The sequence below is a fragment of the Phoca vitulina genome, unplaced genomic scaffold, assembly GCF_004348235.1.
Source record: "Phoca vitulina isolate PV1807 unplaced genomic scaffold, GSC_HSeal_1.0 scaffold32, whole genome shotgun sequence".
Classification (NCBI taxonomy): Eukaryota; Metazoa; Chordata; class Mammalia; order Carnivora; family Phocidae; genus Phoca; species Phoca vitulina.
Window position 1 is genome coordinate 2,835,565 of NW_022589735.1, and position 17,765 is coordinate 2,853,329.

The following is a 17,765-nucleotide window of genomic DNA, read 5'->3' on the forward strand; positions in this document are numbered from 1 at the left end:
TCGTGACATTCTTCTGACTCGAGTGGTGTGATTACGATCTTTTTACTCGGGCTTAACGTGTTTTTATTTTTTTGTCCTCTGAGTTCATATTGCCCAAGTGTCCCAGATATCAGCTCTGTTCCTTGACCATGTCCTGCCTAGAATAACATGGAATAAATGTGAAACAGGTCTGAGTGCACACAGGAGAGTGTGGAGAGGCAATCAGCTTGTGAGAAGATCTGGGATGGGCCATCACTCAAACGGTCCAGCACTCTTTTAGCATAGACATTGGACAGGCCAGTGATGCTGCATTTTGCCCATCTTTGTCCTGTGAATATGGAATACTTTAGATTCCCCTGCTTCCTCCCTGTGTAGCAACTCCATTACCAGGGAAGCTGATTTTACCCAACAGCTGAGTCAGTTTTTGTCTTCTTTGTTATCATGCCCTTCACTATGGGTTCTATTTACTAGAGTATTTGTACTCCATGTGGGTCCCTACATGTCGTCCAAGTACATTAAAAACAGCCCTCTCTTATGGTGTTAAAGGAACCAAGTTTTATTTTATTTATTTATTTTATTTAAGAGTCTTTTTTTTTTGTAAGATTTTATTTATTTATTTGACAGAGAGAGACACAGCGAGAGAGGGAACATAAGCAGGGGGAGTGGGAGAGGGAGAAGCAGGCTTCCCGCTGAGCAGAGAGCCTGATGTGGGGCTCGATCCCAGGACCCTGGAACCATGACCCGAGCCAAAGGTAGACGCTTAACGACTGAGCCACCCAGGCGCCCCTAAAGGAACCAAGTTTTAAAGAATATGTGGGCTCAGGGTATGAACCCCCACCATCACTTGACCTGATAGAAGTATGGGATTGCTTGAAGTCCTAGGCTCTGTGTGGTTTTTGGAGCTGTCTAGGTACAAGGTCCTCAGGTATAGCCTGAGGATTTAAAGAAGTTTAAGACCTAGTCCTTAAGTCCAGGCCAACATCATCTTTCACCTAATTTCCTCCAGCAACCTTTGAACTGGTCAACCTGCCTCCTATTTTCTTCCCTTACTCCTAGCCCATTTTCTACACTGTAGCTATCACATCTAAAATATCAATCTGATGTATCTCTTAGCTTCTTAAAATCTGTCAGGGGCTTTCCATTGCTCTCAGGATGAAGTCTGAACTCCTTGGCATGGCCCACAAGGCCCTCCAGTGGTCTAGACCCTGCTTATATCTCCAGCCTCGTCTCCCCGTTCCTCCCTTTGCATGCTGTACTTCTGCCACATTCAACTTCTTAGGGACCTGGAACAGGTCATGTTCTTTCTTACTTCTCTTTGCCTGGAATATATATTCTTCCCTCATACTCACCTCTCTTCTGAATAACTATGACTCCTTCTTCAGATCTCATTTTAGATCAATGGTTCTTAACCATTATGAATTAATCTGATGAAAACAATGGACTCTGCCCCCCAAAAACAACTATGGGCTCTTGTGTGATCATTTGGATTACAGTTCAGGGTGCAGGAATCCCTGCTTAAGAACCCTTTTTAAGCTGAGCCTTTTTTCTAGTATTTAACATACTTTGTAATTGTTGGTTTACTTGTCTCTTTCTCCACTGGACTAAACTCCATGAAGGTAAGGGCCATAACTTATACATCATGGTGTCCTGTGGCCTAGCACAGTGCTTGGCACATAAGGACTGTTTGATACACGTTTGTTGAATGAATGAATGAGTGGGTGAATGAATGAATGAAAGAACAAATGAAAGAACGAACAAATATCTGCCCTTGCTTGGATCATATTCTTTTTGGAAGAATAGTACATGCAAGGTACAGATGACAAGCAGACATGGAGGGGGCTAAAAATATGTGCAACTAACAGACATTTTCTGAAAGTTCAGAAACTGAACTTTCTGGGCTGGGCCTCTTGGGAAAGATAGAAGAGGAGGGCTCTTGGGTTGACCTTGAAGATGGAAGGACTTACAGGGTTCATGTTTTGTTTTCTAGGAATATTTTGTCAGAGTAGTGGAAGTGAGGAAAGGAGCAAGAATGACCAAGCCTTTGTTGGTTTCTGCCCCTCAGGAATTGCTGGAGTCCATGGAATTATGAGATATCAAGAGAAAGCCCCTTTTCTTCCTTCCTTTTTTTTTTTTTGTTTGCTCCAACAAGTATTTTTTAAGTGCTTGTTATACGCCAAGAGCTTTGGTGTCGAGGATATTTTGGCAAATAAACTTGACAAGATCTCATCCCTCTTGGTTCTTGCTTGCCTAGGTCTTATGTACTAAGTTGTCCTTAGAATTTGGACCAAAGCCTTGTTTGGGAATACTTTTATCAAGGTCATTAGTTAGGGTGAGGTTTCAATTACACAGGGATTTATGAGAAATGAAATGCGGTCTATAGTTAGGCCAAGATGCAAATCCCAGCCCTGTCTGTCGCTAGCTATATGCAAATACCTTTTGAAATGCCAGTTCTTTAATTTGTAAAGTGGAAATAATATCTACCTTCTGGAGTTGTTACAAGGATCAAATGAAATAATGTGTGCCAACCCTTAGCAGAGGTCCTGACACACAGTAGTAACTATTATTGCTACCATTTTCAGAGTCTGTTTAAGCTGAAGCCTTAGTTTAGTGCAGTAATTTCTGCTGGTCTGTAAGAAATACTTAAGATCGGATTTGACAAGTCTGCGTGACTTATACAGGTTTCCAATTTCCTATAAGGGAACTTTCTTTTTTTTAAAAGATTTTATTTATTTATTTGACAGACAGAGAGAGAGAAGAGCAGGGGGAGCAACAGAGGGAGAGGGAGAAACAGGCTTTCCGCAGAGCAGGGAGCCCAACACAGGACTCGATCCCAGGACCCTGAGATCATGACCTGAGCTGAAGGCAGACGCTTAACCGACTGAGCCACCCAGGCGGCCCTATAAGGGAACTTTCTTAAAACATAGGTTTTGTTTTTGAGGCCATGGTCTTTCTTTCACATGTTTTTTTTCCCCTTGTTTATTGAAGTTCTAAGTATTTAATACAGATAATTAGAAACTTCAAAGTCATGTTAAAGAAGCAAGAAAAAAATCTCCCAAAGTTCCACCATCTAGAAAATTGTGTCTTAATGTTTGCTGTACATTTGACTAATAAGAATGATCTTTCAACCCCCAGAAAAATAAAACTTTTGACCATATATACTAATATTTTCATATAATTTTAGGAGTTTCCACTTGTTTACCCCAAAGTTACAAAATTGACTAATATGACTCCCAAGTACAGATTCCACAGAGAGAAAACAATCAAGCCGGGCTCTGTTTTCACACTCATATAAGGGCTTCTGAATCTCTTGGTTCTTGTGTTCAGGTGCTTCTTTTTTCAGTCTTTTTTCTAAGGCCCAAGTTCTTAACCAAAGAATTGACTGTCTGTAATTATCTTTTGCATTATAATTATCAACTGGACTCTTACTGATGAACTTCTTAATAGCTATTTATTTATTTAAAGATTTTATTTGAGAGAGAGAGAGCAAGCACACGAGTTGGGGGAGGGGCAGAGGGAGAGGGAAAAGCAGACTCCCCACAGAACAGGGAGCCAGATGTGGGACTCGATCCCAGGACCAACTGAGCCACCCAGGTGCCCCATTAATAGCTATTTAGAGAGAGAAGTTGAACTTCTGATTTCCTTGGGTGTGTGTTTTATTTATGTGTCTTGGAGTAAACTCAAGAGGGAGATTGTGAGAGCCTGTCTAATGGGTGCAGTAGAAATCCACTGTCCTTTCCTGTTTCCTGTTAGCCTCTTTGTGCTGCCTCAGGGCCCTTTATACTGAGGCCTTTTCACTAGCTTCTACCAGCAATCAGAGAGAAGACAGAACACAGTGGAGGGTTTCTGGTCTACCTGATCTGGCAGTGGAGGGAATGGGCAGGATTCGGAGTGGTTTTCCTCCCTTTCCTCTCTCTTCCAGACTCATTCAAATCTCTAACTGTGTCAGGATGGGAATTGTGGATTGGTGGAAGAATCATGTGCAGCCCGTGCAGCTTGGAGGTGGGCGTCTGCCGCCCACACGCTGTACTGTACTTTATTTTCTTGGCTCCATTGCACAAATTCCACAGAGAGAAAACAACTACCCAGGCTCTGTTTTCGTACTCACACAAGGGCTTCCGAATCCCTGTTTCTTGCAGTCAAGTTGCCCTTTATTTCAGTCTACAAAGACTCATGCCTAGCCTGTCTCCTGCTTCTGAAATCAGCAGTGTTTGTTGAATGAGCCTGGCTATAATAAACCCATGTGCTGTCTAGAGAGCACAGGCTGAGCTCAGGGGCCTCAGGACTGCAGATGTGGCGCCACGGCTGCCCTAGTTCACAGGCTCTGTCCTTCCTTTGTTGGATTATTATCAGGGCCTCCCAACTGTTTTCCCTGCCTCTGATCCAGCTTCCACCATGTGTCCAAAATTTCATTCAGAAATGCCCATCTGTTGATGTCATTCTCCTGTTTATAACCTTTCAGTGGTGCTACACTTAGGAGAAAGTCCAACCTCATTTGCATGGCTTACAGGGCTCTGCAAGGCCTGGCCCCTGGCTACCCCTCCAGCTTCCTCTCACTGTCACCCCGGACCAGCCTCTCACTGTTCCCCAAATTTATCCTTTTGGCATTTTCTTGCCTTTACACCTAAGGTTCTTACCTCCAGCTCATGCTCCCTCATCTTTGCTGCCTATGGAAATACCCAGCTTCAATGTGACCTCCTACTAGGATGACTTCCCAGGGTTGGCTGCTCCATCTTCTGCATTCTTGGGATTTAGTATAGAGCAGTGAGTATGAGTGTGGGCTCTAGGGTTCTACTCCCCGGTTTCAGTCCCAGCCTGGCCCCTTCCTAGATGTGTGACTGTGGACAAAATGAATACCCACCCTCCTGTGCCTCAGTTTCTTCATCTGTAAAATGGGGGATAATATTAATGAAACTCATGAGTGGTTGTGAAGATTGAAAGAGGCACCACTTTCTTTTTTTTTTAATTTAATTTTATTATGTTACGTTAGTCACCATACAGTACCTCATTAGTTTTTGATGTAGTGTTCCATGATTCATTGTTTGTGTATAATACCCAGTGCTCCATGCAATACGTGCCCTCCTTAATACCCATCACTGGGCTAACCCATCCCCCACCCCCCCCAAAACCCTCAGCTTGTTTCTCAGAGTCCATAGTCTCTCATGGTTGTCTCCCCCTCCAATTTCCCTCCTTCATTTTTCTCTTCCTACTATCTTCTTCTTTTTTTTTTTTTTTAACATATAATGTATTATTTGTTTCAGAGGTACAGGTCTGTGATTCATCAGTCTTACACAATTCACAGCACTCACCATAGCACATACCCTCCCCAGTGTCTATCACCCAGCGACCCCATCCCTCCCACCCCCCACCACTCCAGCAACCCTCAGTTTATTTCCTGAGATTAAAAGTCTCTTATGGTTTGTCTCCCTCTCTGGTTTCATCTTGTTTCATTTTTATCCTCCCTTCCCCTATGATCCTCTGTCTTGTTTCTCAAATTCCTCATATCATGAGATCATATGACACTTGTCTTTCTCTGATTGACTTATTTCGCTTAGCATAATACTCTCTAGTTCCATCCACATCATTGCAAATGGCTAGATTTCGGGTTTTTTGATGGCTGAGTAATATTCCATTGTATATATATATACCACATCTTCTTTATCCATTCATCTGTTGATGGACATCTTGGCTCTTTCCATAGTTTGGCTATTGTGGACATTGCTGCTATAAACATTGGGGTGCACGTACCCCTTTGGATCACTACATTTGTATCTTTGGACTAAATACCCAGTAGTGCAATTGCTGGGTCGTGGGTAGCTCTATTTTCCAACTTTTTGAGGAACCTCTATACTGTTTTCCAGAGTGGCTGCACCAGCTTGCATTCCCACCAACAGTGTAGGAGGGTTCCCCTTTCTCTGCATCCTCGCCAACATCTGTCGTTTCCTGACTTGTTAATTTCAGCCATTCTGACTGGTGTGAGGTGGTATCTCATTGAGGTTTTGATTTGGATTTGGATTTGGATTTCCCTGATGCCGAGTGATGTTGAGCAATTTTTCATGTGTCTGTTGGCCATTAGGATGTCTTCTTTGCAGAAATGTCTGTTCCTGTCTTCTGCCCATTTCTTCATTGGATTATTTGTTCTTTGGGTGTTGAGTTTGATAAGTTCTTTATAGATTTTGGATACTAGCCATTTATCTGATATGTCATTTGCAAATATCTTCTCCCATTATGTCAGTTGTCTTTTGGTTTTGTTGACTGTTTCCTTTGCTGTGCAAAAGCTTTTTATCTTGATGAAGTCCTCTTTTTTTTTTTTTTTTTTTTTTTAAGATTTATTTATCTATTTGACAGAGAGAGAGACACAGCCAGAGAGGGAACACAAGCAGGGGGAGCAGGAGAAGGAGAAGCAGGCTCCCCGCTGAGCAGGGAGCCCGATGCGGGGCTCGATCCCAGGACCCTGGGATCATGACCTGAGCCGAAGGCAGACGTTTAACGACTGAGCCACCCAGATGCCCCCTATCTTGATGAAGTCCTAATAGTTCATTTTTGCCCTTGCTTTCCTTGCCTTTGGTGATGTGTCTAGGAAGAAGTTGCTGCGGCTGAGGTTGAAGAGGTTGCTGCCTATGTTCTCCTTTAGGATTTTGATGGATTCCTGTCTCACATTTAGGTCTTTCATCCATTTTGAGTCCATTTTTGTGTGTGGTGTAAGAAAATGGTCCAGTTTCATTTTTCTGCATGTGGCTGTCCAATTTTCCCAACACCATTTGTTGAAGAGACTATCTTTTTTCCATTGGACATTCTTTCCTGCTTTGTCGAAGATTAGTTGACCACAGAGTTGAGGGTCCATTTCTGGGCTCTCTATTCTGTTCCATTGATCTATGTGTCTGTTTTTGGAGGCACCACTTTCAAGTGCTTTGCATAGTGCTTAGTCACAGTTAGCACTCAGTAAATGTTACTTTGTATTGTTGTTGTTATACTGGTACTTTGTATATATCTCTATTAAGCTCAGATCATCTCATATATTTTTATATATCTGCTGTGCTAGACCATGTTCTCCTTGAGGACAGGTGCATCTCTTGTTTACTTTTCCTGGCCCTGTGTATATAAGCTTACAGGAAATGTTAGTTGAATGAGTTACTGCACACAGATGTGCTTCAAAATGGAAATGGGTGACAGAGTGGGGAATGTTTCAAACTGGTTTCTGGATGATCACAGATCCAAAGTTGGTGTGACCCAGATGTCGGCTGTTTTATACTCCTCTGTGCCCGAATCCTTTCTGCTGCCTGCTGGTGCTTTTATGTTGCTAAGACAGGGCAACTTTCTCTGTGAAAGTTAAGCACCAAGTTTGTGTCCATTTTGGTTTTGTTTTGGACTGTAGGTGACATGTCTGAGAGTAAAGCCAAGAAGATAGAAATCAAGGACGTGGATGGGAGGACGCTGAATAAGCTAATTGACTACATCTATACGGCAGAAATTGAGGTGACCGAAGAGAATGTCCAGGTAAACTCAGCCCCAGCTCACATCTCATCCCACACTCAGGGACATTGTTCTACAGCCTCATTTCACTGAACCCTTGCAACAACTCATTTGGTACCTGGAGAGGAAACTAAAGCTCCAAAGAGGTTAGGTGACTTGCCTTGCATCACATGGCATGTTGGTGGGTGAACGACCCTCAAACTCATGCCTGCCTGACTGTGGCACCCATGCCCTTAACCGCGAAGCCATGATACCTCTGAATGAGCTTGGGCCCCGAGCACAAAGTCTTTATCTCATGTTGGTTCAAACTCTGGGTGAAGGAAGAACTAAAAGCCTGGTTGACCCCACTTATCCCCAGTCATCATCTCATCTCAGGGATTCTCAGTGTGGATTGTGAAGCTGTTAAAATTTTTTCCTGTTTCAACATTAGTCAGCCGAGTTTCTCTGAGCGCTCATGCTCAGAGATGGAGGTGCCAAGCACCAGGTCTGAGCCTCAGCAGGGGTGTGCGGCTGCCTTTTCCTCCTTTTGCTGCCCTGCCTTCATCCTCGGCAATCTGGAGCCTTGAAAAGAGGAGCCAAAGACACTGCTTCACCCAAAGATGTGTGTCTTTACTGTGGGGACACGATGCAGCATCGACATGCTTCAGTAGGGGAGATGGTTGAGGGTGTGGCCCACTCTGGAGGCCTCCAAAGCCCTGGGTTAAACCCAGACACAGGACAGACTATTTCTTGTCATTAAGGGCCTTACTATTTCAGTAAAGTGCTGGAAATTGCAGGTGATACGAAGGATTTTTCTTTTCTTCTTCTTTTAAAAGCACAGTTCTACCTATTCCCCTTATCCAGAACGACCACCTCCTTTACCAGGAGGTAAAGGCGGCTAAGTTGGTCATCATTTATTCATTCAATTCAACCCGAATGTCTGAGTCCTGTTATGTGCCCGGCATTTTGTTGGGCACAGTGATTGTGACAGGAGCAGTGGCTGCTCCATTGCCTGCTGTCATGCAGTTTGTGGTCTAGGGGTGAAGACAGATGCTCGTCAAATAAGCACACAGTAATGTCTGTGCACAAATTGTGGTAAGTCCTTTGAAGGAAGGGAACATGATAAACACTATCAGGGGGACTCAGTCTGGATGGATGAGGCGATCTGGAAAGGGCGCTTTTGGGAGATTGGATTTAAGCTGTGGCCAGCACATGAGTGGGAGTTGCTTCTGGTAACAGTGTGGTGCAGGGTGCTGGTGAGGGTGAAGGGGACATGGTATAGGCAGGTTGGGGGTGTGAGGCGCCCTGCCTTTGGTCCTGCGGAGCCTGCCTCTCAATAGAGCCTGCCTTTGTCTCTGCCTCTGGACAGACTCTTGGATTGTTCAGTGATCTAATCTAATAATCCCCTGCCCTTTTAAAAATTGAGGTATATTTTATACACAATAAAACACATAGCCGTCCCCTTTTGTTTCTGGTCTTTTTCATCCAGAATGGAGTGGGCAGCGGAGTGTTCACATCTTAGGTCTAGGAGCAGAATTGAAACAGCAGAATAACTTTTGGGCAGTAACAGTGAGTGCAGAGTAATTTGCTATAAAATGAGTATAGTGCATGTGTTGAAAAAACATGTTAAATGGATGATGGTTATATCATCGTCACATTAATGTTCACTTGGATATTTTAAAAAGTGATGTAAATAATGAGATTTACAAGATGCAAAAAATTACATCTTTTGCAACTATGAAAAATGCTAGATGTCAACCTAAAAATGTGCAGGGGTAAATAATTTTTAAAAATCTTGCATTAGGGTCTAATCAATAACTTTAAGAAAAGATTTATTTATTTTAGAGAGAAGAGGGGGAGAAGGACAGAGGGAGAGAGAGTCTCAAGCAGACTCTGTGCTGAGTGCAGAGCCTGATGTGGGGCTCGATCTCATGACCCCGAGATCACGACCTGAGCCAAAACCAAGAGTCGGGTGCTCAACCAACTGCACCACCCAGGCACCCCTAATCAATAACTCTTAATCCTATAGTGTGGTAGGCAGAGTAATGACCTCCCCAACAAATGTCCTAATTTCTGGAACCCGTGAATATGTTAGGTTAACTGTCAAAGAGGAATTAACCTTGCAGATGGAATTAATGTTGCTGATCAGCAGAATGAGGAGATTACCTCAGATTATCGGGGGGGGGGGCGCATGTAGTCACAGCGGCTCTCTAAAGTGGAAGGGGGAGGCAGATAAGGAGAACCAGAGAGATGTGACCCGACAGAGGCTCAACTTGATGTTTCCATCTCTGAAGACAGGGGAGCCATGAACCAAGGAATGTGGGTGGCCTCTAGAAGCAGGAAAGGCAAGGAAACATTCTCCCTTAGAGCCTTCAGAAGGAATGCAGCCCTGTTTACACCTTTATTTCAGTCCAGGGAGACCCATTTGGGACTTAGGACTTTCAGAAGTGTCAGAAAATGAATTTGTGTTGTTTTAAGCCACTAAGACAAAACCAACCCCCCTCACCCCCCAGAAAAAAACCCACAACACTGTGAGGTTGTAGATTGTATGATTGGAACCAGCTTTTTCTTCCCTTTTTATCATATCACGAGTAGTACCTCCCCCCACCCCGTGAAGAACACGTGAAGAACAAAGTGTTTACAAACTTGGATAATGAGAAGATGTTCCACTCTGGATCCTTATCGCCTGGCCGGGTGTTGATCTTTGCCGCGTTGGTCTAACCCAGTGGTATTGTGTACAACACAGTGTTCTTAAGGCGGGAGCAACAGACTCACCAGAGGACTGTGTAGAACTTGGCTTCACCATTGCTTCTGGTAAAACTACTGTATAGGGGCAGGGCAGGGGGCCAGACTGAAGATGTGCAGGTTCAGAGGGAGAAGTAGAAGTAGTGATGGGGCAGGAGTTGAGTATGGATGGGGCCTGGCTCCACGCCTTAGCCTCACCACTGATGGGCAGAGTGCTCTTACTCTAGCCCTGTCGCCCTGCAGGGTGTCAGTTTTCCCAGCTGTAAAGTGAAGGCATGGGTCTCAGCGAGCTCTGGCCAGAGGAGACACTTACTGTGTCAGCTTCTGATCTGTGTTCCCTCTTCTACCGGAGCCTCTCTGATACCCCACCAATAGCCTGCCTCAAGGATCAGCTTTCATAATAGTACCCATTCTGTTGGGTGGTCATGAGTCAGACTGCATTCAAATCCTGGCTCCACCATTTTCTAGCTGCGAGACGCTAAGCAAGTTACTTAACCTTTCTGTGCCTCAGTGTTTTCATCTGTAATATGGGCATAATACTAGCACTTAATCTCAGAGGGTTGGTGTGAGGATTAAATGAATTAATACAGGTAAAAGCCTTAGAACATTGCTCCCCTGTGCTGGCAGAGGTAGGGGCACTCTGAGCACAGAGACCCTGTCACTAAGGAGCACATGGTCTGAGGCTGGAGACAGATGGCTAAGCACCTGGGTCCTCTCTGCTTTGGTAGGGCCAGGGTGGAGGTACCCAGGACGCAGGGAATGGCCATTGCTGCCTTGGTGAGGATCGTCGGGGGGGCAGCCTCACTGAGGAGGTGTTGTGTGGGCCCCATCTTGAAGAAGACTGTGAGGTCAGGCTTTCCTCCTCTGCCTGCATGTCTGTGTGCCCACTGGTGTATGGGCCCCTTGAGGGGCCAGCTGTGTTCATGTGTGTGTGTGGGGGGGTGGGGGGCATGTTGCAGGGGCTCCACTGTGGGGCACAAGGCAGAACTCAGGGAACTGTGCATTACTCGGCATCAGTGAGATATACTAACTATTCGTTTACCTTGTTCCTCCGCACTTTAAAATGTGGTTTGGTTGGGCTGACCTGGGGGAAAACAAAACTTAAAAGGTTGAGAAGAGAAAGTTGGGATCAGATTGTGGCTGCTTCTTCATGCTGTGATGTATCTGCTGAGGCAGTTGCTCACAAGCTAGGAAGACACCCTTTGTCGAGGATTTGGTGCACCATGGAGGAGAGCGTGGAGGCACCGGGGCTCCCCTGAAAGCCTGAGAAACAATGGTCAGAGATTTGGGGCTTGCTTAAATGGCTTGCAGAGCTCCACCCTTAATTCCTTCCCAGCCACCCTTACCCTGGAGAGACGGCATTGCCCTTCCATGGTGGAGGTAACTGCCATCAGAGCTGACACTTAGTATTACTGGTTGTAAGCCAAGCATGTGTTGGTCACTTCATGTGCATTATTTCACTTAATTTCATCACTACCAAATGAGTATTCTAATATGGTCCTTCTTTTACAGTTGAAGAAGCTAATGCTCCCCAGTGGTTAAATGGGTAGTAGCTTTGGGGTTTGAATCCTGCTCTCTCCACCTTACTGTGCTCTGTTGACGTGGTGAACTTGAGTTTCTTGTTAAATCAAGGATCAGAATCTTGACTCCAGCTCATGATAATCAATAATAATAAAACCTAATTTAACTGAGCCCTCCCTGTGCACCAGGTGCTTTGTTGCCTGCTTTAAATGTATTATCTCATTTGATTCTTGCAACAGGCCTTGAAGGCAGTACCATTATGGTCTTTATTTTATTGTCCAGGTGGCAGAGCACAGAGAGGTTAAGTAATTTGCCTTTAGTCACATGGCCCGTAAGTGGAGAAGTTAGATTCTAAGGGACACTTTTAATCACAGCAGTGCTAGTTTGTTAGCTCTCCTGCTCATCTCCGACCGCTTTCCCTCTCCCTCCTTTCTTCCCTCCCTCCTTCTCTCTCTCTCTCTTCCCTCCCCCACTTTCTTTCTTTTTCTTTTTTTTTTCCACATATTTTTATTTAACAATGTTTCTGTGCCAGGCCTCATGCCTGGTGTTGGCAGAGACAGACCCACTGTGTGGCTGGGGCCTTAGGCCTGTCACCTGGCCCCATGGTTGGTGGTCTCCCTCCCTCTAGGCATGGCCCTGCCTCCCTGAAATTCCAGGAGTCGGTGCTTTCTGAGGCAGGGCATTTCCTTTTGTTTTTGTTAGAGGAAACAAACTCAGTGACGGGATATCCTCTGCTGTGTTTTCATGTTATCCGAGGGAGAGAAAAAAAACAAAACGGGGCCTGCTCGTGGAAAATGGAGGGGAGGCCATTTGCAAGCTGGAGGGAAACCTGTAAACTCTCTGCTGAGGGTCATTCTAGAGTCTGTCTTCCCAGAACTGAAATGCTGGGGTGGCAAGAGGCAAGCTGAAAGCTTTTTGACCTCGAGTCTTCTTGCATCCCCATGGTGGTTCCAACCAGCAGCTCCTCCAGTGTTGGCCCCCTCCTTCCAGGCGCCAAGCGGGACTGCCCCAGTGATTCCACCAAGCTGAGGACCTGAGCTTGGCCTCTTGCTCACAGCCTGTTACTGCTGCCCCTCAAGGGAGTCGAGTTGCACGTGAGATAAGAGAAGAGGAAATCCTCCGAAAGCCCTTGTTGATGTGGGAGAGGGAAGCGAGGACAGCCACCTTATGGATGTTTTGCTCTCTTTTCTTTCACAGCCTCTGGGGATTTGTGTCTGTTCGCATGGTGTGCAGCCCCCAGAACCCCAGCGGATGGGGCCCCCATTTATCCCTGAGACACAGAGTGGGAGCAGTGATAAATCTCCCAGCCTCCAAACCTTGCCCTCAGCTTTCTGACTTTACTTTTCTTCACGCCTTCCTGTATGAAGCAAGTAGTGGGAAGAAAAGGCCCTTTGAGTCATAGCTAATCACAGTGTAAGATCAAAGAGAGGGAAGGAGCAATTAGAGAAACCACAAGCCCCCGTTCACTTGAGGAAGTCATCTTGGGAATGCTTTTGGGCAGGAGTGGACCTAAACAGGATTGGGGGGGTGTGGAAAGGTGGTAAACTTTTATAATTTTTGCCTGCTAAGTGTGTTTTGTGAACAGTAGGGAAAAGCTATGTGGGTAGCTCTATCCAGGGAGGTTTTAAAAACTGAAAGTATAACCTGAGGAATATGTTCAGGAAGTATTTATTATTTAATTTCTTTGGCTGATTGTCATGAGCTTGAGAATTTAAGCACTGACCCATGCCGCTGTCTTTGTGGGGAAAAAGAAGGCAAGGGGGAAGGGGCCTTGTGTCCCTGGCATGCTGTCATCTTGGCTTGGCTGGGAATGCAATCTGGGGGCGGACTGGACTCTCAGAAATCCTCCTCTGTGGGGCTCAAAGGGCTGCCAGCCTGACCCTTTTGGGGCTTGCCCCACCGCTGAGTAGAGTGTGTGCTGGACAACATTTGATTATTCCTCTCCACCAGGGGTTCTTAGGGTAACTGGTTAGACGTTCCTGGCCCCGAGTGTGAACAACCGCCCCAGTTTGCCAAGGACTGAGGGGTCTCCTGGGACAGAGGACTTTCAGTGCTGAAACTGGCAAAGTTTCAGCAGACCGGGATGATTGGTCAACTGGTGGCCCCAACTGTAGAATTTGTAGCTAGTGCTGGTCCAAGGGCTATCATAGAGGTCATTTGGGGATTTGAAACACAGCTTTCCATTCCTGCTATGTATTCAGCAAGAATGGTTAATGGTTGTCTACTTAACTAGCAGGCCGAGACTAATCTGGTCCTAGAATCTGTTTGGCTAGGGTGAGCAAGCTCACAGGTTAATTGAGGTTCCCAGTTTATAGCTGCTTGGTGGCGATGGAGCTCAGGTGGTCAGATTTGGAGCTACCTTATGGTCTAAAACTCCCAAGAGTGCGTGCTTTTATCTTTCTCCGTTTCTGGAATGAACCAGTGGCTCAAAAAATACTAAGGACATGATGTTAATTTACTGTTGGGGACATAGGAGAGTGGAAGAGAGAAAGGAGAGGAGCATACATTCTTTAACTTCCTGGAACTCAGCTGCGTGAGGGAGGAAGTTAAGCGCATAGGAAGGAAAAACTTGCCTTGTGGAGAGTAGGTGCTTAGTTCGGGAGTACGACCACGGGTGGTGGAGGCTCTTGGTGGTTTCTGCAGGTGGGCAGGGATGAGGAAGGGTGACCAGCTGCCCAGGTTTTAGCACTGAAAGTCCTGTGTCCTCGGTCCTAAGAAAACTTAGCTGCTTACCGTAGTGGAGGGACAAGGCCCAAGAATGGACAGTGGAGCAGGGTTTTTGGCCTTATTGCATGGAGGCATTCAGATATGTTTTGGGAGAAAGTCAGGGTCTAAAATTTAAATTGCTTAAAAAAAAAAAAAAGACTTTTGTAGTGCCCTGAATCAAGAAAACAAATGCATCTGTAGCCCATGTCTTCCTGGGCAAGCCCTTGTGGATGAGAACAGCAGGAGTCTAGCTGGTCCAGATGCTCTCTCTGAAAGCCAGGGGAGCAGCTGAGAGCAAAGGCCTGGGATGTGGGGGTTGTTTTGGGGTGAAATGGATGCTGGGAGCCCTGAGCTTAGCAGCCTCAAAGAAAATATAATGCTCTGTGATTTTTTTTTTTTAATTTCTTTTTGGAAAGTCACTCTCAGACTGTCTACCCCTTCCCTAGGGCGGGGGTGGTAGGGAGCAGAGCTGGGGTCTAGTAGGACTGTGCCATTTCTTCTGGATTTTTGATCCAGGGGGCAGGCTTTGGCAGCTGTGGGAAAGTCCTTGGGAAACTAGAGTGGGGTTGGCGGTCTGAGCACCCCTCTGGCCTGCTCAAGCCAGTCTTCCCGGCTTTTAGGAAAAACACCTAAGCAGGAACTATTTCTGTTTTCCAAGATACAGTGTAAACATCCATGTGTTCTATGACCTTTTAAAAGGAAACTATTCTCTCCTTTGTCTTTCTCTGAGGATGTACCCAGGGATGTTCTTTACCATTTATCTGTTGGATGGGAGAATACAGTGTGACTGTCTGAGTCTCGAGGGATTTGAGGGTCACTTTTTTGTTCCAGTAGATTGCAAGCTCCATAAGAGCCGGGGTCTGGCTTACTGTGCTTACCACTAAACCCCAGAGCCTAGACCAGTACCTGGCATATACAGATGCTTAGTAATTAAGTGGTGAAGGCAGTAGAGAACAATTTAGTAAGCACCTGAGTGAAAATGGTACGCTAAAGGCTGTAGGGAAGTGCTTTCTCAAACTTGGCTGTACATTAAAAACACCTGGGGAGCTTTGGCAATGTCTCACTGTCCAGGCCACACCTCATACTTCTGAAGTTAAAATCTTTGGGGCTGAGACCCAGGCATCAGTATTTTAAAAATTCTCCAGGTGATTCAATGTGTAGCCAAGTAGGAGAACCAATCTGTCTTGGTCAGCTTGGGCTGCCATAACAGAAGACTATAGAATGGGTGGATTAACAACAGAAATTTATTTTTCTCCTGGTTTTGAAAATTTGATGTCCAAGTTCTAGTTGGTTCAGTTGCTGGTGAGACTCTTCCTGGCTTTCAGAAGGTTGCTGTCTCCCTGTGTCCTTACATTGTAGAGGGAGCAAGAGCGCTGGTGTCTCTTTGTCTTTTTGTAAGGGCCCCATCTTTATGATCTCATTTAAACTTTATCACCTCTTCATAGGTCCTGTCTCCAGATACAGTCATGTTGGGGTTAGGGTTTCAACATACACATTTAGGGTAGGAGGGCACAAACATTCAGTCCATAAGGGGCTTGTTACTCAAAGTTTGGTTCTTGGGCCAGTAGCCGCAAGCATCACCTGGCTTTTTGTTAGAAATGCAGGCCCCCAGGCCCTACTCCAGACCTCTTGAATCAGAATTTTAATAAGATGCCCAGAGATTTCATATATACGTGAGTGATTGGGAGGCACTGCTATGGAATGTAGGGATACAGAGACTCTGCTGGTGCTTAGGGCTGCGAAGTGGAGAGTCGTGGGAAATAAGGCTCGGCTGCCCTGAAGGAAGTTTGGACTTAGTTGGACAGGCAGGGGAGGGCCACGCAAGGACCTTGAGGGAGGAAGTGCTCTGATTGGAACAGTGCTTTAGGACGATGAGGGCCTGCTGGAGGGGATCTGGTGTCTCAGCATGTCACCTTCTCCTGCAGGTGCTGCTCCCAGCGGCCAGCTTGCTGCAGCTCATGGACGTTCGGCAGAACTGCTGTGACTTCCTGCAATCTCAGTTGCATCCCACCAACTGCTTGGGCATCCGAGCGTTTGCAGACGTGCACACCTGCACCGACCTCCTGCAGCAGGCCAACGCTTATGCAGGTAACGGGGAGCCGGGTGCCGCCCCTCTCCCGAGCTTGTGGATTTAATCACCTGGTCTGCGGTGGACTCCTCAGTTGTGAGAAGCGCACTTTCCCATGAAGCAATTGTAACTTAGGGACTCAAGACATGTGGAAAGATAGAAGATAGAAGAGTTGCGCTCATCACCAAGTGGAATAGGATTAATTGCCAGACGTTTGGTACCGACAGTCGTTTTCACAGGAGATCTGAGAAGACTTTGTGGAGGGAGGAGTCATTTGAGCGAGGTCTTGAAATAATCTTTGTTGTTGTTTAAGAAAATTTCGTTCTTGATCGAAGTGTTCTATGGGTATGATTTTAGAAGTCAAATACTACTGCATGTCTTCTAAAGGTAAGCCAGAGGCCCTGTTCTGCCTTTCCCCAGCAGGTCTTCTTCTGTAGGGCCACTAACTCATCTCCAGTTCTGAGAGAATTAAAGTGCGGGTTCTGACTCCACGGAAAGCTGCTTCATCTACTTTTTACCTCCATTTATCTAAATAAAATGTTTGTATCACTATTTCGGACTTACTAGTTTGAGACAGAGCTGTTGACTTTTCACAGAAGTACAAGATTGAGCTTTCACGGACTTTCCCTCATGGATACACGCTCTACGCTCTTCCCCATTGTATTCTCCTAATACCATTTCTACAACTGAGCTGAGTAATAGATTATAATTAGTTTTTTTTTAAATCAGAATTTTTTTTTTAATCAGAAAGGCAGTTAATAATTGTCTTTTTCAGGCCGCAATTTTATTCAACTTATAATCTCGCAGACATTAGAAAACATCTAAAGAGTGCTGGTTAATAGGGAATGAAGGGTAGCAGAGTCGGTACTAGGCATAGACTATTGGATCACATTGTGCTCCTTTGTTGGGGAGTGCGTTTATTCAACAGTGGCTTGAATGCCTGCTGCTAGACACTTTTTAGGTGCTGGAGAAATCATGAAAAACTAAACAATTGAAGTCTCTGCTCTCATGAAAAAGAAATTGCCCTTTTCTTTTTTATAGTGAGCGTTCCTACCACTAATTCTTATAAAGCAGATTTTTGTAAGAATTGAACAGTAACTGTTCATCAGATAATGTGCTGATTCCAGTTTGTTTCTCTGCTAAAGCTTGTCATCCTCTTATTTTTTTAAATTTAAATTCAATTAACCAACATACAGTACATCATTAGTTTTTGGTGTAGTGGTCAGTGATTCATTAGTTGTATATAACACCCAGTGCTCATCACATCTCATGCCCTCCTTAGTGCCCATCACCCAGT

The 17,765-nt window shown here is 45.3% G+C and overlaps 1 protein-coding gene across 15 annotated transcripts in view; it reads left to right on the forward strand.

Annotated features, from left to right (window-relative positions):
* The window catches only part of KLHL3 (kelch like family member 3), a 279,580-nt gene that overhangs the window by 195,598 nt on the left and 66,217 nt on the right, over positions 1 to 17,765 (forward strand). For all 15 annotated transcript variants that reach the window (XM_032425120.1, XM_032425122.1, XM_032425123.1 and 12 more), the window contains 2 exons: positions 7,352 to 7,473; positions 16,326 to 16,488. In XM_032425120.1, the coding sequence (XP_032281011.1) occupies positions 7,352 to 7,473; positions 16,326 to 16,488 (285 nt within the window). The remainder of the gene's footprint in view (positions 1 to 7,351; positions 7,474 to 16,325; positions 16,489 to 17,765) is intronic.